We start from the raw sequence: 18,520 nt of genomic DNA, 5'->3' as shown, positions 1-18,520 counted from the left end.
ATGCCGAGGCCTTGAGGAAGTCGGGGCAATGAAGGAGATCGTAAATAGTCGGCCATGGCTTTACTTCGATTCCTTCTCTCTTTCGCCATCAACATGGCTCGGTACTTCTCTTTGATGATTGAAACTTTGGTCGATGGATGTTGTTCAATGTCGCTCGCTACTTGTTCGTTTCGCGTTTGGTTGATTTGACGTTGGAATTGTTTGGATGAACCACGGTCGTTTTCTTGGAGGACTTGAGCCGCTCGCCCCTCTTCTTGTACACAGATGCACATTGGGTGTACAATTGGAATGCCAATCATTGATCTACGCTCCCATCCTCGTCATCGTTGCATTATCTCCCGTGACCAAAGTCTCATTCACCTAGACCACCCCCCTCCCCAGGTCGTCACCGACCCCAAGATCTTCCCCAGGCCCATGGCGGTACCAATGGAGTGTATCCATGCGGGGAAGACAGCGGCCCCGGCTCCAGACTCCAGTGCGGGACTTGGAGAGACGGCGTCGCATCGCATGGGACGAACTGCTCAGTCTCATCTCCCGCAGCACCCACTTTCAACTCTGATCCCCAAATTTCCCCACGGCATTATGAATTTAGCCTGAACTTCAACCGGGTTGAACCCATCGCTTGCCATTATCCAGCGTTCATCAGGTTCCGCGTTGCCGGATGCCCACATAGCGAGCGTAGCAATGGAAATCCCCAATTGGAGAACCATGTTATATTGAGGGGCAGGCGACTTAATGAAAGCACCGAATTCCGTCTTCGAGTATCCTTTATAAAGCTCACGATGCCCCCCTTTTTGATTCGGGCCTCAGGGCAGTGGATCTGGCAGCCAGCACTCGTTTCTCTGTAGCTCACCGCGATGATGATCGCCTCTCTCAAGACGGCCTTCGCGGCCTTGCTCTTCCTCTCGCCTCTGACACAAGCACGCCCTCAGCATCCTGCGCGAGATGAGAGGGAATGGGTCACCGTCTGGGGGACAATGCCTCAGCTGGTCGAGCCTGCCAACTTACCCCCAGCGCCATTTGTGAGTTTTCTTTCTCCTCGTCCTCGAAGCGCAATGGCTTTTCTCGGGAGCGTCCCCCTAACTCTCCCGCCCAGAACGAGACAGGCCGAGTCTTCCACGATGCGACTCTCCGCCAAACTGTCAAAGTCTCTCTCGCGACCTCGACCCTCCGCCTGCAAATCAGCAACGCCTTTGGCGGCTCAGACCTCCCGATCACGGCCGTGACCATCGCCCGGACGGCGAACAACACAGCCGGCACGAGCGGCGTCGACGCCGACTCCCTCCAAGTCGTCACCTTCTCGGGCAGCGGCGGCTTCGTCGTGCCCACCGGCGCAATCGTCTTCTCGGATCCGATCGACCTTGCCGTCGAGGCGCAGTCCATCGTCTCCATCACAATCTACCTCGCCGACGGCCAGACGACCAACAGCATCACCGGCCACCCGGGCAGCCGCACCACGTCCTTCCTCAAGAGCGGGAACCACGTCGCGGACCAGGACCTCGCTGCCACCGCCGCCGGCAACGCCACCGCGACGACGACGGATCACTGGTACCTCATCAGCGCCCTCGAGGGCTGGCTCCCCAAGGGCGCCTCGGCCGTCGCCATCGTGGGCGACTCCATCAGCGACGGCCGCGGCTCGACGACCAACGCCAACAACCGCTGGCCCGACCGCCTCCTCGCGCGCATGCAAAACGAGTCCTCCACCAGCGCCATCGCCATCGTCAACGAGGCCGCGGGCGGCAACCGCGTGCTGGCCGACGGCCTGGGTCCCAACGGTCTCGGCCGCATCGACAGGGACGTCATCGCGCAGTCTGGTATCAAGTACGCCATCATCTTCATCGGCGTCAACGACATCGGCACCGCGGCCAACACCACCGCCGCGCAGGAGGCCGTGGGCGACCGGCTCGTGGCGGCGTACGATCAGATGGTCACGCGGCTTCACCGGTTCGGCATCGCGGTGTTTGGTGCGACCATCACGCCGCTCACGGGCGACGGGCAGCCGTACTCTGACCCGACGAGGGAGGCGGCGCGGCAGAGGGTGAATGAGTGGATTCGGAGCAGCGGGCGGTACGATGCCGTGATTGACTTTGACGCGATTGTGAGGGACCCCGCGGCGCCGGAGAAGTTGAGGGCCGAGTATGATACGGGGGATCACTTGCATTTGAACCCGGCTGGGTACGAGGCCATGGCTGAGGGTATTGATCTCTCGATTTTTGAGAAGTTCAAGGACGGGGTTTCTGGGATGAATTAGGGGAGGAATATCGTGGTCTGACTGCTCGGTGGTGAGATAGGGTGATGTAAGTGAGTCAGATAGGGACCGTGTATAAGCGAATCCCAAGGTAGAAGCAAAAGTCAGGTTTGCCGAGAAGGATTCGTCAGACGGTTGGCTTTGTACGTGCAACTTGATGATTGGGTCGTGTGTGTAATTGGCTGGTGATAAAACGCGTACTTGTAGCTTGCCCAAGAGAGGCCTTCCTATCACTGGTAGCAAACGCCGTAGAATCAGTAAAACAATACGAGTCTCGGAAGGAGAATCTTCATTCCGAATGCATCCATCAGCACCTCCGCCACTAAAGAGGAAATTTCAAATACCCAGTAATCAGTAGAAGAAACAAAAAGAAAAGAGGAGAAGGAAAGGAGATAACTGGCCGTATCATTCACGCCCCTGGCCGGAGTCTAACAGTGCGGCCCTCAGTCAACCCGAACTCTGACTTCATGGGAGTGTTTCTTTAATTCAACTACTCGACCACCTCACACACAGCTTGGCCTGACCTCGCCGACCTAGACGGGCTCTGCTGTGCTGGTGACGGAAAACGAGGTTGGAATGGAATATATACCACAGGGGTGCCTATCCAGATGAAGGGAAGGTCAGGAGTCAGGTGACTTTGGTTCAACTTTTGGGGGGAAGGAGGGACGCTTGTGGGGAGGTGCCTTTTTTCTTTTTGTGGCAGTGTGTAAGGTCGATACATAGGTAGGTACGTAGGTACGTTTACGTATTCATCTTTCGACCTTGGAGCAAGTGACTTGGCTCTATTGTATAGATGCCCTTCATTGTTGTAAACGTAAGGTAGCTTTCAAACACCATGGTATGGACAGAAACATTGTTTCTACCAGAGATGCGCCATCATTGCTAAAGTGTGATCTTATCGGTCTACATTAGATGGCAAGCTTCACAAGGCAGATGAGTTGTGTTACAATATTGCATTAATTATCAAGGCGGTTTCCCCAGTTCGAGCTAATTTTCCAATATTTACAAAGAAGATTTAAGATAATAATAATAAAAGCCGTATCAAATATCAGATATTCATCAAGGGTGCTCTAGACTGCTTCATGCAACCATTTTGTCACGAACCCATTTTTTGGGTACAAGGACAGTCACTTGTTTACCAGTCGGCCTCCTCAATCTCAAGGATGGCGACACCGGCAACAGTGTTCTCGTCAGAGACCTTGGTGCTGTTGCCGTTGGCGGTGCTAAGAACGCAGTACACCTGGCCAGCGGGACCCTCGGGGAGCTGCTCGACGATGTACTACAGGAAGACATGGTTAGCACAAGATTCATCCATTTAAAGACAGTGTCAGAAAGGCTGGCACTTACGTCGTTGCCGCTGACGGCAACCTCGGAGTAGTAGGTGTCAAGTCCAGAGTAGAAGACGGCGTAGACGGTAGCTCCGGCGGGGACAGTCTTCGCATCAACAGCAGCCTTGTAAGCACCCTCGAAGAGAGCACCGTGGGAGCTGGGCGTGGGGGAGACGGTCAACGAGGGGAAGGCCTTGAAGGGCAGGGCGGGCGTGCCGGGGGCGAAGCCGGTGACGAACTGGGCGGCGAGGGAGTAGACCTGGTTGAAGTCGAGAGGGGTGTCGAAGGGGGTGGGGAAGGGCTTCTGGCGGAGGGCGGCGCGGATGTAGGAGGAGTGGCGGGCCTCGACGGTCAGGATGGAGCCGGCGACGGGGACGTAGGTCTTGTCTGCGATGACGGCGGCGGCACCGAGGTAGGCGGACACACCGACGCCCTCGAGGACGGAGGCGAGGGCGAGGAAGGAGTCGGCGTCGTCGACGGGGAAGTCAAAGGTTGGCTCGGGGATGGCGGAGGTGCCAAGGGCGCCCTTGAGGAAGTCGACGTGGGTCTGGTATTTTGGGGAGGATTGTTAGTCTGGGTTTTGACCGGTTTTCCGGTAGGACGGGTGATGGGGGTTTAGGGATCACTCTTTTGGGTGCTTTGTGGTATGTCAGGGGTAAAACTTTACCTTCTCGTCCTCGTAGATGGTCTTGAGGTTCTTGTAGAACTTCTCGCCGACCTCACCGGCGTACTTGCAAAAGTCGGCCTCGGTGTAGTTCTTCAAGCCCTCCTCGTAGAACTTGCGCTCGAGGTACTCGAGGGTAAGAGCATAGCTATCAACCCTTCATTAGATCATGAACAAACTACTTGCTTCTCATGTGACTTACTTCAAGATGGTGATATCACCGCCGGGAAGGGGGTCGTAGTTGGCCTTCTTCTCGAGAGGGGCACCCAGAACGGAGGCGGCGGACGCGGCCGCGAGGATGATGGATGAGGTACGCATTTTGATGGGACTGTATTAGATGGAGGTTGTAAGAGGGGTATAGTGACTATGTGCTTATGTATAATAGATTCACGAGAAAGGGTTGATTGAGTTTTGGTAAGGAAGGACTGCTGGTGAGATGGTTGTATCTACTGTGGCTTCTTCCTTCATCTCTCTTACATCGCGCGCCCCGCTGCCGTCTTATATATCAGATAACTCTGAGTGATCACCCCATCTTGTCAACAACATGACGCCTTGTGATGAGACTCTTTTGCAACGAGATTACTCAGAGACAAGCCCGCTCTCCACAAGAATATGCTTACTGCACTCTTAATCCCGCTCCCTCGGATGGACCCTTTCCCATGGAGCTATTGGAAAGGATAAACTGGGACGAATGCGCGCTAGCCCGTGGTAGCACCTCAGAAGATCACGAACATTCCCCAGAAAGAGATGATGATCTCGTCATGGAAGGGGAACAGTGTGGCAAAGGCCTGTGAACTCTTTTGCAGGCGGGCACCAGCAGCAGCCTTGTCGTGGCTGTGAGGTGGGATACCCGGAAGGCCCAACAATTGACTGTAATTGACTTGCGAAGAACAGCTCAGTGTTCGCCCAGCCAGGCTGCATTTGATCTTAGCGTGCTGAGAGGAAGGACTTCTCGCTAGGTAGAGAAAAGCCTGGGTTGGTCGAATTGCAGCGAGAAGGATTGCAAACCACGTGAGGAATGAATAGCAAAGACCCCAATGGCATGCTTTGACGCGATGGACATTGGCACTTGCGATCTGATAGTCTTGGCCTGTCTCGGCCCAAGACAGTCGACAGGAGCCGAACGTTAGCTCGGTGGCTCTTTCGTTCCCGAGCTGCAAGCACGCCCGGATGGCGAGCATTCCGGGACTGGTACCTAGGGTGCGGGGGAAAATATGGCCCGCAATATGCTTATTGCTTGTTAGTCCACGACTCCATGCTGGGTCAAATCTCAATAAGCCCCGCGGAGAAGGTGTGATGAGACCAAGGGAATGGGGCTACGATCGACACTATTTTCCGAAAAGAAAATAAGCTTGTATTCCTACACCTTCATTGCGAAAGCGACAACACAGAATATTCTCGGCACAACGGCTTGCCGTCCTGCTAGACCCTACATTTAGAAAGCGAAGGTACCGATAATACTACAGGTTAGCTTTCATATCCCCGCCGTACCGAACCTGCCGAAGGATGGAAGGCTTGAGCTCGGAGAGACTCTTGAAGCCGGATAGTCCCATTGTCAAGTCCAGATCAGCAAGCAGCCCTGCGATGACAGCCTTCGCGCCCTCTTTACCCGCAATGCCCAGGCCATAGATGGCGGGTCTGCCAACGAAGACGGCCTTAGCCCCCAGAGCGATCGCCTTGACAATGTCCGCCCCAGTTCGGATCCCGGAATCGAACATAACCGTGAGCTTGTCGCCCACGGCTTCCACAATCTCCGGGAGCACCTCGAGCGAGGCGACCCCGCCGTCGAGCTGTCGGCCGCCGTGGTTGCTGACGATGATGCCCGACATGCCGTGCTCCACGGCGAGCTTGGCGTCCTCGACGCTCAGCACGCCCTTAAGAACGATGGGCCCGTCCCAGTTCTTCTTCAGGAGCGCCAGATCCTTCCACGAATGGTGATCGCCGGGGAAGGCCTGGCTGATCCAGTACCGCGAGGCGCTGATGATGTTGTCCTCTACCTGGTCGCCGTCGTTCTGCTCGGAAAACTTCTTGCGGAAGACGGGATCGCTGAAGCCGACCGAGTTGCCTGTGCCCGTGATGAAGGGCAGATATGCCTGGTCGAGATCGGCCGGTCGCCAAGCCAAAGTCACGGTGTCGAGGGTGACGACGAGGACCTTGTACCCGTTGGCCCTGGCGCGTCTGAGGATCGATCCCGTAATGTCATCATCCATGGGCCAGTATAACTGGAACCAGCGGTGCTGGTCGCCACAGACCTTAGCGACCTCCTCAATTGTCGAGGTCGCCGCCGTGCTCAACGTGTACGGCACTTGCAACTCGGCGCAGGCGGCTGCCAGACCCGTCTCCTTGTCCTCATGGAAGATGCTCTGGACCCCGATGGGAGCCATCAAAAGGGGAGACTCTGAGATATTGTCTTAGAGCAGTGTCTCATTTTAAAATTGGGTTGACAGCCGCAACGTACCATAAGTCACGCCAAATAACTCTGTTTTCAAATCCCGAGGATTGCTAGGTCTCAGGAAGCGAGGGACAATCTTCCACTGGCGAAAGGCCAGACGGTTCGCGTCCATAGTCGAGAGCTCGCCAGCGCCTCCGAAGACGTAGTTGAAGGACTCTGGGCCCATGGCCTTCTTGGCCTGGGCCTGCAAGCCGTTGGGATCCGTTGTCACGATTGGCAATTGGCCTGCCATAATGCCGTTTTGATAGATGCTGACGGCGTAGGCCGAGTAAGGGGTCCGCTCATCGCCATCGCCTGAGTCTGCCATTGTGAGAAGGGAGGAGCTCGAAAAGGTTCAAAAGAAATCTAGAAAATCTGTTTGGATGTTACAGATGACCTTCGCTGTAGATTGTTTTCTTATTGACAATCGTGAATCATATTATCCCAACGTCTAGAAATGAACTTGGGAAGATCGAGGGATTGCGGGGGTGGCATTGGCGTCTTGAAATACTCCGAAGAGTGTCAGATCCGGAAGCTCCCCGGCTGGGAGCCTCGGCACGAAGCTCCCATGTTACTCGTCATGGTAACAATAGGAAGTGAGCGTTGTCCGTCGGGGCGATCATGTAATCGGCAACACGGCAGCTGCAAAGCAACCACCAAGTAAATCGTCTCAAGATCACCAAATAAAATTATTTGCAAACAATTGAGAGACAGTTGAGCAGTATTCTTGGTCTCTAAGAATATAGATGTCGGTCAGAAAGCAGCTGTGTACGAAAGGTGATGAGGATGACTGGAGCAACTAGATAGAAAGATACCTTGACCCCGGCTTCTTGTCACTGCATCCACACGTACCCTCTTATCCGAGCACCCTGTGCCCAGCTCTGTGGCTCCACCTCCAGCAGGACCCCACCATTGAAGTCAATTAGCACCCCGCGATTCTTTCTCCTCCAAGAATCCCGCGATCCAATTTCGACCTCGAACTCGCGTCACCCAACAGCGCGCCGCCAAACGTAATCTCGCCATGTTATAGCACCCGTTCCAGCCCACACCTTTATAGAAGCCAGATACAATGGACATTGACGATATCCTACGCGAGGTCGACCCAGTCTCGTACTCAATTCCCTCCGAGACACGCGACTTACAGGCCCTGACGCGCGCTTGGGTGGCAGAGCGAACTGCCCCAGAACTTCTCGAGTGTGTGACCCCCTGCCTCTCGGTGTTTTCCGAACAGATGAATCTCAATTTTGTGCCGTGCTGACTTGCGCTGCGTCAGATGGCCTACAGGTGGTCTGTTTGAGCGCGTCAATGATCGCATTAAGCACCAGATCGAAAAGGTCGAAGACATGACGGGTGACATGGACCCCAAGACCAACTTCGCTCTCATTGTCATTCAAACCGAGCTTGAGCGCTTCAAGTTCCTCGTCAGAAGCTTCCTTCGTGCTCGTATCGCAAAGGTACCCAATCTTCGCAGCTCTCCAATCGACTTCGGCGCGTGTTCGAACATTGGCACCGAGTGTGGCTAACTGTCTGCTCTGATACTGTAGATCGATAAACATGCTCTCCACTACCTCTCGTCTCCGGCTCTCCGCGCCCGTCTTTCCGAAACAGAACTGGCATACGCGACTCGCCATCAGGCACTGCTGCATAATCACTATCTTTCGTCCTTCCTCTCCTCCTTCCCGCCAAACCTACAGAACCTCAACGATACCGCTGGCAACATTAGCATGATCGACGGGCCGGATCTCGATACAGCAGTCTTTATTCGTATGCTACGAGACACAGAAGTCGAAGGAAAGGGAACGGACGCGGACGGCTCCGTGCTAGCGGAGACGGGTGACATCTTGATTTTGAGATGGTCTAGCGCAAAACCCGTTGTCGATGACGGGAACGCTGAGCTTGTCTGATGCCTTCCGTCAGCTTGCAAAACAGTAACAGCCTCAGCACCGGCTAGTGGCTTGAATCCAACAGGCAGGAGACAGTCAGGCGATGATATGAGGCCAACCTGCCTGCGTTCAAGCACACACCAAACTGGCTCTGATGGTAGCGAAAGACAGTCTCACTGGTCTGGGGCAGATCCAGATGCCACGCCGCGTCCCACGGCAGATGTCTATCTTATCACGAAGGCTATGCGAGCTACCCATCCAATTTGGACTCGGGCCAGGGCTGCTTAAGGAGAACGCAGGTTCGAGTCTTCTTGACTGCGGCAAAAGCCGTGTGGGAGACTAAGAGCCGCAGTTCCCTTGCGTGCTTGCACCGAGTCTATGCAACACATGGTGAGACTGACTCCGGTCAGCCAAATTATAGACGGGAGATCTCATTGCATGATAGGCAGGGCTCTGCATTGATGCGGCCATCTTCTAGGGATGGAGACTGGGAAAGTCGAGGGTACCGTCTGGGCACAAAGAATGCAATCAAAAGCTAGCGAAGATGCTTGAATTACCTCGTGACCTTCTCTCAAAGCCAATTTCGTGACTAGATGATTCTTACAAGATCAAACTGCAATTTTGCAGCTATTAGTATACTGGGTTGCACAAACAGCACCCTGAGGATAGAAGTGCAAAGTAGAGGATGCCAAAGTTTATGATCACTGTTCGGCGCACGTAGCCTGCAAAATGCCTCTCAATAGCAGACGAAAGGAGGTCATGACCACAACTTCCAAGCCGAAGCTGTTACAGAGTATTCTACCTTAAACTTCATAGACGGAGTTTCTCGAAGTCGGCCACGGCTAGTCAGCACGTGGCAAGTGCCTGAAGCAGACTCAAACCCCACCACAATCACATCACTGGCCCCACTGAAAGCCGATCGGCGGAGGTGACCTTAGCGGCAGATGTCACTGCTACTGACGGGCAAGACCCGACCACCGGTTCCCTAAACTCGGAAATATCGCCGCTAAAGTGCAGTACCAACGGCCACACACACCTCACTCACTTAGCCTCATCCAGAGAATTTTTTCCCACATATGACTCAACTTTGACCATCCCGTTCCTCCCATCCACTTGATCTGCATGAAGACCTTTTGTTGATACCCAATTAATCTTATATGACGACGATCTAGATTCTTCTTTTGATATCGGAGAAAGCCATCTTAGCAGACCCTCTTCTGTAAACTTTATTTTCTTCCCATCCCTGAATTTTATGCAAACTCAACCCACGTCTCTTTTTGCACCTTCTCTCATACGCCGTATAAGTCGTTGCATTACAACTTCTAGCCACAACTACCGGCGACTACTTTCATCACAACACAACAACAAAGTCACAATGGAGACCCGAGTAGTGAAGGTCGAGGCTCAAGAGCTGGGGAGTTTCAGAGATGCAGAGGGACCTGAGAGATTAAGCAACTGGGAAATCGCCAACTCAGCCTCTGGCGCATCAATAGCCGCCCTACGAGATGCCGCGGAATACTTGCGCAGCAAGGACACGCCCGTGGCATTTCCAACCGAAACCGTCTACGGCCTCGGGGCCGACGCCACGAGAAGCGGCGCCGTCAAGGGCATCTACTCAGCCAAGGGCCGGCCATCAGACAACCCTCTGATATCGCACGTCTGCGATCTAGACATGCTGCGGAGCCTGCTGCGGTCCGAGAGGCAGACAAACGGCGACGCAGCAGGAAAAGACCCGATCCCGGAAATCTACAAGCCGCTCATTGAAAAGTTCTGGCCCGGACCCCTGACGATCTTGCTGAGGAATCCGGAGCCGAGCAAGCTCGCGCCCGAAGTCACGGCGGGGCTACCGAGCTTCGGCGTCCGAATGCCGTCCTCGCCGCTGGCGCTGACGCTCATCAAGCTCGCCGGCGTGCCCCTGGCCGCACCTTCAGCCAATGCCTCCACGAAACCGTCACCCACGACGGCGCAGCACGTCTTGCACGACCTGGAAGGGCGCATCGAGCTCATCCTGGACGGCGGAGCGTGCCAGGTCGGCGTGGAGAGCACCGTCGTCGACGGCCTGTGCGACCCGCCCGTCGTGCTGAGGCCCGGCGGCGTGGGCATGGAGGAGCTGCGGACTTGTCCCGGCTGGGAGGGCGTCGTCAAGGCGTATAAAGACGAGAGCGAGATGGGCAAGGCGACGCCGCGGGCGCCGGGGATGAAGTATAAGCATTACAGCCCCAAGGCAAAGGTTGTGTTGTACGAGTGGGCTTGCGAGGCGGGTGCCGAGGGTATCATTGCCGAGGACCTGCAGAAGGCGCTGATCCAGCAGAACGGCGACGTGACTGCGACGAATGGCGCGGGGCCGAGTCCGCTCAAGATTGGTATCATTCGCACGAGACGGTGGAAGATTGCGGGTGGTCTGCACCATGGCGCATTGCAAGTCTCCAAGATTCATGTCGACGGGGCTACGGCGGCGAATGCGAGGGACGAAGCGGCGTACGAGGTACAGGAGGGCGAGCTTCAGGACGCGGAGGATAAGCCCATGGCGACGATCCTCGACATAGATCTGGGCGATGACATCAGGGGGATCGCTCAGGGGCTTTTCTCGGCGCTAAGGGATCTGGATAGAAGAGGTGCCAGTGTCATCTTCGTGGACGGTATCGATGACAGAAATGACATTGCAGAGGCGGTAATGAACAGGCTCCGCAAGGCAGCCTCCGAGATCCGAGCATAGACGGGTTTCTTGGACAAAAAAATAGAATCAAGCATAAATTCGAGGCATTCGTCATGACGTCCCCATTTCAGAGGACTATACTTTTAATGATGCGTTCCCTTTAGAAGCCACCATAAAACTCCCATTTGCACAACCGTCCCTGGTTTATATCTCCATCCTCTCTCTTTACCTCTCCCTTACAACGGGGCCAACCCCTTACAAGCCTTGCCGCAGCCAGTCCGCCAGTTTCGACTTACCCAGCTGGGCCAGGTTGTTGACACCTTGTTCACTGAGGTCGATGCGGCGGAGGTCAACGTCTTGCGCCGGCGCCTTGCTAACTCTTTGGACGATAATGGTGGGGTCGGTCTCGAGGATGATACCGTCGTCAACAATCTCGTCGATAGCGAGGGAGACGAGGTCGTAGTTCTCGACGATTGTGCGCTTGTCGACAGATTGCCTGACAAAGCTGTTAGAACCACCAGCTACCTGCAGCTCCCAGGGAACACAAAGGGGTATAGCTTACTTGAAGAGGAGGTGCAGGGAATCTCTCAGGGCCAGAATGACGTTGTAAAGCAGAACCTCGTTCTCGTCGACGCCTCCAACGACGTACATCATAACGTCCGACTCCATCTTGTACAGAACGATCCGGTTGTCGTAGAGGATGATATCGCCGGTCTGCTTGGCCGTCTTCTCCAGAAGACCCTTCTCAAAGGCCTTTTGCGACTTGACATCGGGGTAGGGGTTTGTCTGGCCTATCGTGGATCGATCCCGTCAGTCATGGAGCTCCAGAGCTCTGCGTGGGAGGGGGGAGAGCCAGCGCATACCGTCCTTCTGTGTACCTTGGTGGGGTGCGCTGTAGTACTTGGAGAATAACCGCGATCCGTCCTCAATGCTGAGGATCAGGATCGCATTGACGGAGAAAAGGGACATTCCAGGAGCCATCTTGACGGTCGTTTGGGGTGTTATTGCGCCGGATTGCGCTTGTTGGTGGGTTGCTGGGTAATGTCACTTTAGTCAACGGTGCCTGGTAGGGAGCTCTGGCGGGATGCAATTGACCACCTCAGCATCCCAGAATCGGTGCAAGTCGGTGGGTGGTTTCGCCGATGGCCGGATAGCAGGGATATGGGGATCCACCAAGCTTCGAGCCCCCATCAGAAAGGTAGCCCCAGCGACATGGGCGGTAGATGGAACGCACAGGCCAATGCTTCCACAGCGCGTAAAGTGGAAAACGCGAAACTCCTTTTTAGGACGCGTTCAGACCGGGTGAGCGCGTAAAGTGCTTTTTCGAGATTGCAATGCAGCCCACCTTTTAGTTGCTCCTGAACGACGCCTCTCCACACCTCCCCTCTCCCCAGCAACGCACATATTCTTTCAGTCGCATCCCGCATCCCACTTTCCCCCCGTTCGACCAACAACCCGCAAGGAAGACTACGAACGTCAAAATCAACAAAATGTCTTCCCCTTCGAAAAGGTCGACAAGAAGCTCAACGGCTGGTGGAACTCCCCGCCGTTCTACGAGAAACAACCCGGACGCTGATCGCAGCACTCCCGCGCCGGCAGACGAAGAGGCGCAACAACGCCCTGCAGAGACCCCTCGCACAACCCGCCGGTCCCAGCTTGCATCCAGCCCTCTGTTCTATGAATCCTCTCCGGCGCAGTCTGCCAATGGTCGTCGCAATGCACCTGCCAATGGCGATGTTTCGTCCCCCTTGCGGAACATGAGCAACAGCCAGAGCACCGCCGCTGGGCCTGCTCCCAGCTCACCACTGCGTCAAGACATTGACACCCAATCTACCGGCGACGGAGACAGGACACCGCGTGCGAGCGGTATGATGAGAGGTAAGCACTTCATTAGTGTATATGCGTGCAACGTACTGACTTGTATGTCCAGAATCGTCACCAATCCGATACGAAGCCAGCTCCAGCCCGGGACCGATGCGGGCCCCTCAGTCAGACTTGCGCAGTGAAAGCAGTGGTCTTTTCGTCTCTGATAGAGCATCTCGCTCCCGCAGAGGTGACATCAACTCAGAAGGCATCAGAACACCCCGCCGCCGCATTGTCTTGGATCCTCAAGGCAGAGTAACCACCGACGCCCCGGGCTCCGATGCACTTTCGTTCAGCAACCCAGACCCCAACACGTCAGAGGCAGATCGTCTTGGTGGACAGGGAGAGAGTGCCATTTGGGGTACCACGGTTTCAGTCGACGACACATTCGCAGCCTTCAAAGATTTCCTCAGGCACTTCACACGTAAATACCAGCTGTACAGGGAGGGCTGGACCGAAGCAGAGGTTCAGAATGCCCCCGACGCCGAGTCCAAGCCATACTGGGAGGCTTTGGAAAACATGCTTCTTCTCGGTACCGCCAGGCTCCATCTCAACGTCGCCGATCTGAACACATACCCCCCAACACGCAAGCTCTGGTACCACCTCCAAGCCTACCCGCAGGAAATCGTCCCCATCATGGATCAGTCAGTGAGCGACATGATGGTAGAGCTAGCAAGAGCCGAAGACCAAAGACAACGTGCCTCTCAGAGCAGTGCTGGCGATGCGGCTAGGCGTAGCAACACTGCACCCAGCTCCGAGATTGCCTTCCCGAGCTCAGACCATGCTGGCTCTGATGCCCCGACACCGCGACCTACTATGGACCTCCCTTCCAAGGAAGACGAGGTTTCTGGCTTGCTTTACATGGTCCGACCTTTCGGACTGGACAAGACGACCAACCTTCGAGACCTGAACCCCTCAGATATGGACAGGCTCATCACCATCAAGGGTCTTGTCATTCGCACCACGCCAGTCATCCCAGACATGAAGGACGCGTTCTTCCGTTGCAGCGTTTGCAACCACTCAGTCAACGTTGGTCTCGACAGAGGCAAAATCCGTGAGCCCACCGAGTGCCCGCGTACTCGCTGTGCCTCCAAGAACTCCATGCAGATCATCCACAACCGCTGTGTCTTCGACGACAAGCAGGTGATCAAGCTTCAGGAGACTCCCGACGCGGTTCCTGCCGGACAAACGCCCCATTCGGTTTCAGTCTGCGTGTACAACGAGTTGGTGGACTTCTGCAAAGCTGGTGACCGTGTCGAGCTTACGGGTATTTTCCGCGTCAACCCTGTGCGTGTGAACCCTCGCCAAAGAACCATCAAGAGCATCTACAAGACATATGTCGATGTTCTGCACGTTCAAAAGGTGGATAAGAAGAGGATGGGAGTCGACCCTTCGACCCTCGGCCTTGAAGGTGAAGAAGAAGAGTCTAGCAACGACCCCAACATGGAAGAAACCAAGAAGATCAGCCCAGAGGAGGAAGAGAAGATTAAGGAGACCGCTGCCAGGCCAGACATCTACGATCTTCTTTCTCGCTCACTCGCCCCATCTATCTACGAGATGGACGACGTGAAGAAGGGAATTTTGCTGCAACTATTCGGTGGCACCAACAAGACTTTCACCAAGGGTGGCAGCCCCAGATACAGAGGCGATATTAACGTCCTGCTCTGCGGTGACCCTTCGACGTCCAAGTCCCAGATTCTCTCCTACGTGCACAAGATTGCTCCTCGTGGTGTGTACACCAGCGGTAAGGGCTCCTCAGCTGTCGGTCTCACTGCGTACGTCACAAGAGATCCCGAGACTCGCCAGCTTGTTCTTGAGTCCGGTGCCCTGGTCTTGTCCGACGGCGGTGTCTGCTGTATCGACGAGTTCGACAAGATGTCAGAATCAACTCGTTCCGTTCTCCACGAAGTGATGGAACAGCAGACGGTGTCCGTTGCCAAAGCCGGTATCATCACCACTTTGAACGCCCGGACGAGTATTCTGGCTTCTGCCAACCCGATTGGCAGTCGTTACAACCCTGACCTGCCCGTGCCTCAAAACATTGACTTGCCACCAACTCTGCTCTCTCGTTTCGATTTGGTCTACCTCATTCTCGATCGCGCGGATGAGAAAAGCGATGCTCGTCTTGCCCGCCATCTGCTTTCCTTGTACCTGGAAGATAACCCAGAGTCTGCCCAGCAGAAGGACGATATTCTCGTAAGTGCCCGATAGCTCCCATCGTTTTGACAATTTCTGACTTGTGTTCAGCCTGTCGAGTTCCTCACCACCTACATCTCCTACGCTCGCTCGCAAATACAGCCTACGATCGCCCAAGATGCCGCCCAGGAGCTGGTCAATCAGTACCTCGAGATGCGCAAGCTCGGCCAGGATGTCCGCGCTGCAGAGAAGCGCATCACTGCCACCACCCGTCAGCTTGAGTCCATGATCCGTCTGTCCGAAGCTCACGCGAAGATGCGTCTATCTACGACCGTCGTTCGTGAGGACGTCATGGAAGCCGCCCGTCTCATTCGCTCTGCCTTGAAGACTGCCGCCACCGACTCCCAGGGTCGCATCGACATGAGTCTCCTGACGGAAGGCACGAGCGCTGCCGATCGCCGCAAGAAGGAGGAGATCAAGAACGCTGTGCTCCACCTGCTCGACGAGCTGACCAGCAACGGACAGACCGTCAAGTGGGCCGAGGTTGCACGGAGGCTCAGCGAGTCGGCTAGCATGCCGGTTGAGCAGAGCGACTTCAACGAGACGATGCGGACGTTGGAGATGGAGGGTCTTATCATGGTTAGCGGTGAAGGCGCGAGGAGAACTGTCAGGAGAGTGACTGCAATGGTGTAAGAGAACAGTCGGGAGGAATAGAAAAATGGTGTGACGCCCTTGTAGATGAGATTATGTGGAATGTGTGGGCTTCTGGTACGTTGGACCCGAAGAGGAAGGGAAAGTTTGGCGTTCGTCTTTTCTTGTTCTCTTCCGTTTAACAAGCTGCAAGACTACTTGCAGAGAGATATATAATGAAGCCAAAGCAGATCTTACGAATTTGAGCAACTGCTGAGATGTAAAGCATAACCAATCTGTAAGGTCCACGGCTTTCTGAGAAAGCACCACTTGATCGCAGGTCTCCTGCAATAAAAGCACTTCTGGCAATATCTCCACAGTTGAATCCTTGCAAATGAGCAGAAAAGGTTAACCGAGCCGTTGACACGCATATGCATATGGGTTGGTATCGCGGGTATATGGTTTCATCCGTCCCTTTTGGAAGAGGGGTTCATTGCCCATATATAGTAAGACAAAAGGGGCGCCTCATCTCGTTCTATTGTTCGACTTATTTGATCATATTACACTAGTGTGAGCCAGACCTCGACTCTGTTGCGGAGAGTTCTATTGAGACCTAGTCGAAGATACCAGGCATCGACTGAGGCTCGAGCAACCCGAACCAGCTCATAAGCAGTCGTACGCTACCAAATATGGCTGAGCTCACCCACGAGGTTGTGATCGTGCCAGGAGATGAGGTCTGTATTCTGTTCTACAAACTACCTAGTAGTGGCTACCACAATTTTGCGAGCTCGATACTCACCTTTCTCTCTTCGTACTAGGCTTCTGAATACAATGGGTCGGATCTCGAGGTAGGCCAACCTGCATCCTTTAACCTATTACCATCAGCTCTGTGCGGTGGCATGGTGTTGAACTGTCTCTAACAGAACATTAGAGCATCGCGTCCTCGAGTACAAGCATCACCGCATCTATTCTCGACTACCGCATCGAGAATGGCAGAACCTACCATCGTTACAAGGACGGCAGTAATATATACCTCCCTCCGTTTCAGTACTCATGTCATGTACGGCGTCTGGAAAACTGAACCCAAACGCAAAATACATATTTCCCAACGATGCAAGAGAGAGTGACAGATTAGGTATGCGCCCGCTTTTCTGATGCGCTCTGAATGGAGGCAGCACATGCTCTGATTGACCGATTCCCTGATTTAGAAGAATAGATCAACAACATGAGATCTTCATCTACACTCTCGATGGCAAACTGGGCCTCGCCCCTCCGTGCAAACCGGACTCCAAAGTCGGCCGCGTTCTCGACGTCGGGACTGGGACCGGGGTCTGGGCCGTTGATTTCGGAAACTTGCATCCCGAAGCTGAGGTAAATTTGCGGCCATTTCTTCATTGGAGCCCCTGAACTTGCTTGACGTGACGATCCGCTTCTACCATGCTATTCTTACGTTTCCAGATTCTGGGTATCGATCTCTCTGCGCCTCAGCAGCAATTGAAAGTCAGATTTGCATATCAAGTGAAGACCTAATCCCATTTTATCGGAGCTGATGTTGAGATGGCCAGCGTGCCCCCCAATGTGAGGTTCGAGATAGACGATGTCGAAGAAGAGTGGACGTACTCGGAACCATTCCACTACATCCACAGCCGCTTTATGAACGCCAGCATTGCAAATTGGAAAGAATACCTCAAAAAATGCTACGAGTTAGTATTCCACGAACAATATCCGCTAACCTGTTCAATCGGGCGAATCGCTGACCTCCGGCCTCAGCAACATTGCACCAGGCGGATACCTTGAGCTTCTCGAGAATCAAGTCGACCCCGTATCCGATGATGGCACGCTTCCTAAGGACTCTTCGATTCACGAGTATGTCGATCTCATCCGTTCTGGGTCCGAAAAGATGGGCCGCGTGTTCGTCGACGTATCTACCCTCAAAAGTCTTGTTGTTGAGGCTGGCTTTGTCGACGTCGAGCTCCAGATATTCAAGTGGCCTATGAATGGTTGGCTCAAAGATGAGAAGTATGTGCATTTCAACGATACTTTCTTCCATTTTCCTCTCGATTCCCCGTCCTACTGGGGGATGAAACATGTTTCGGCATTCCTCAGGTCGGGAGATATACTCAAACTGACACCACATGTACCTTGCGATAGATACAAGAAACTTGGCCTTTGGTGTCACGAGAACTTCTCCAGCGCCCTGGAAGCCGTATGCATGGCGCTGCTCACCCGCGTTCACGGCTGGACCCGCGACGAGGTCGACGTTTTTCTCGTCAATGTCCGGAAGGATTTGAAGAACAGGAGCTATCACGCCTACTTCCCCATGTGAGTATCAACTTCAACAAGCCTATCGAAATATACTATGTGCTGATGGGTTGATGTCAGCTATTCGGTTGTCGGTCGTAAGCCTGAGAAGGAAGAGGCCACAACCTCTGCTTAGTGGCTGGGCTCGGGGTTCTCGCTGAATAGGTGGCTTCTATGAATGCCTTGCAAGGCTAACTGATGGATTCAAGCTGAGAACATGGGCACACGGAGGCAAGAGCAGAGTTTCGACATAGCGATTGTATACGCAACCTATGGAGAATAATGCAAATCCAGCACAAAAGGGGTATGGAACGTGCAGAGACCTGCCCAAAACGTATCCTGACACCGACCTTTAAGAACATGCAGGTAGTCAAAAGAAA

At 54.3% G+C, this 18,520-nt stretch overlaps 8 protein-coding genes across 8 annotated transcripts; 5 read left to right on the top strand and 3 right to left on the bottom strand.

The window, feature by feature from the left end:
• Nucleotides 1-857: 857 nt before the first annotated feature.
• On the top strand, nucleotides 858-2,251 carry HER10_EVM0011772 (GDSL-like Lipase/Acylhydrolase; the record flags this gene model as incomplete). Its single annotated transcript, XM_035481193.1, has 2 exons — nucleotides 858-1,022; nucleotides 1,097-2,251. 2 exons carry the CDS (start codon nucleotides 858-860, stop codon nucleotides 2,249-2,251), a joined length of 1,320 nt encoding a protein of 439 aa, XP_035335400.1.
• Nucleotides 2,252-3,383: 1,132 nt separating this feature from the next.
• HER10_EVM0002848 (uncharacterized protein) lies at nucleotides 3,384-4,686 on the bottom strand (the record flags this gene model as incomplete). Its single annotated transcript, XM_035472542.1, has 4 exons — nucleotides 4,443-4,686; nucleotides 4,244-4,388; nucleotides 3,596-4,123; nucleotides 3,384-3,527 (listed from the first exon to the last, which is right to left on the bottom strand). The coding sequence occupies exons 1-4, from the start codon at nucleotides 4,556-4,558 to the stop codon at nucleotides 3,384-3,386; spliced, it is 933 nt and encodes a 310-aa protein (XP_035334756.1). The 5' UTR covers nucleotides 4,559-4,686.
• Nucleotides 4,687-5,668: 982 nt separating this feature from the next.
• On the bottom strand, nucleotides 5,669-7,435 carry HER10_EVM0002354 (FMN-dependent dehydrogenase). Its single transcript, XM_035472069.1, has 2 exons — nucleotides 6,699-7,435; nucleotides 5,669-6,638 (listed from the first exon to the last, which is right to left on the bottom strand). The coding sequence occupies exons 1-2, from the start codon at nucleotides 6,997-6,999 to the stop codon at nucleotides 5,701-5,703; spliced, it is 1,239 nt and encodes a 412-aa protein (XP_035334715.1). The 5' UTR covers nucleotides 7,000-7,435; the 3' UTR covers nucleotides 5,669-5,700.
• Nucleotides 7,436-7,620: 185 nt separating this feature from the next.
• HER10_EVM0008467 (uncharacterized protein) lies at nucleotides 7,621-9,090 on the top strand. The gene is made up of 3 exons (XM_035477986.1): nucleotides 7,621-7,865; nucleotides 7,945-8,125; nucleotides 8,216-9,090. Exons 1-3 carry the CDS (start codon nucleotides 7,741-7,743, stop codon nucleotides 8,573-8,575), a joined length of 666 nt encoding a protein of 221 aa, XP_035335164.1. The 5' UTR covers nucleotides 7,621-7,740; the 3' UTR covers nucleotides 8,576-9,090.
• A 549-nt stretch (nucleotides 9,091-9,639) lies between these two features.
• Nucleotides 9,640-11,270, top strand: HER10_EVM0001434 (yrdC protein; the record flags this gene model as incomplete). Its single annotated transcript, XM_035471181.1, has 1 exon — nucleotides 9,640-11,270. The coding sequence occupies exon 1, from the start codon at nucleotides 9,807-9,809 to the stop codon at nucleotides 11,268-11,270; it is 1,464 nt and encodes a 487-aa protein (XP_035334642.1). The 5' UTR covers nucleotides 9,640-9,806.
• A 95-nt stretch (nucleotides 11,271-11,365) lies between these two features.
• HER10_EVM0011641 (clathrin adaptor complex small chain) lies at nucleotides 11,366-12,291 on the bottom strand. Its single transcript, XM_035481067.1, has 3 exons — nucleotides 12,074-12,291; nucleotides 11,773-12,001; nucleotides 11,366-11,706 (listed from the first exon to the last, which is right to left on the bottom strand). Exons 1-3 carry the CDS (start codon nucleotides 12,189-12,191, stop codon nucleotides 11,466-11,468), a joined length of 588 nt encoding a protein of 195 aa, XP_035335387.1. The 5' UTR covers nucleotides 12,192-12,291; the 3' UTR covers nucleotides 11,366-11,465.
• A 268-nt stretch (nucleotides 12,292-12,559) lies between these two features.
• HER10_EVM0000757 (MCM2/3/5 family protein) lies at nucleotides 12,560-15,967 on the top strand. Its single transcript, XM_035470525.1, has 3 exons — nucleotides 12,560-13,088; nucleotides 13,141-15,269; nucleotides 15,321-15,967. Exons 1-3 carry the CDS (start codon nucleotides 12,701-12,703, stop codon nucleotides 15,900-15,902), a joined length of 3,099 nt encoding a protein of 1,032 aa, XP_035334600.1. The 5' UTR covers nucleotides 12,560-12,700; the 3' UTR covers nucleotides 15,903-15,967.
• Nucleotides 15,968-17,396: 1,429 nt separating this feature from the next.
• On the top strand, nucleotides 17,397-18,165 carry HER10_EVM0004389 (uncharacterized protein; the record flags this gene model as incomplete). The annotated part of the gene is made up of 3 exons (XM_035474037.1): nucleotides 17,397-17,542; nucleotides 17,610-17,858; nucleotides 17,991-18,165. The coding sequence occupies 3 exons, from the start codon at nucleotides 17,397-17,399 to the stop codon at nucleotides 18,163-18,165; spliced, it is 570 nt and encodes a 189-aa protein (XP_035334867.1).
• Between the last annotated feature and the right edge of the window lie 355 nt (nucleotides 18,166-18,520).

Source organism: Colletotrichum scovillei (genome assembly GCF_011075155.1).
Source record: "Colletotrichum scovillei strain TJNH1 chromosome Unknown Contig00004, whole genome shotgun sequence".
NCBI lineage: Eukaryota > Fungi > Ascomycota > Sordariomycetes > Glomerellales > Glomerellaceae > Colletotrichum > Colletotrichum scovillei.
This window is presented reverse-complemented; position numbering and strand designations above follow the sequence as displayed.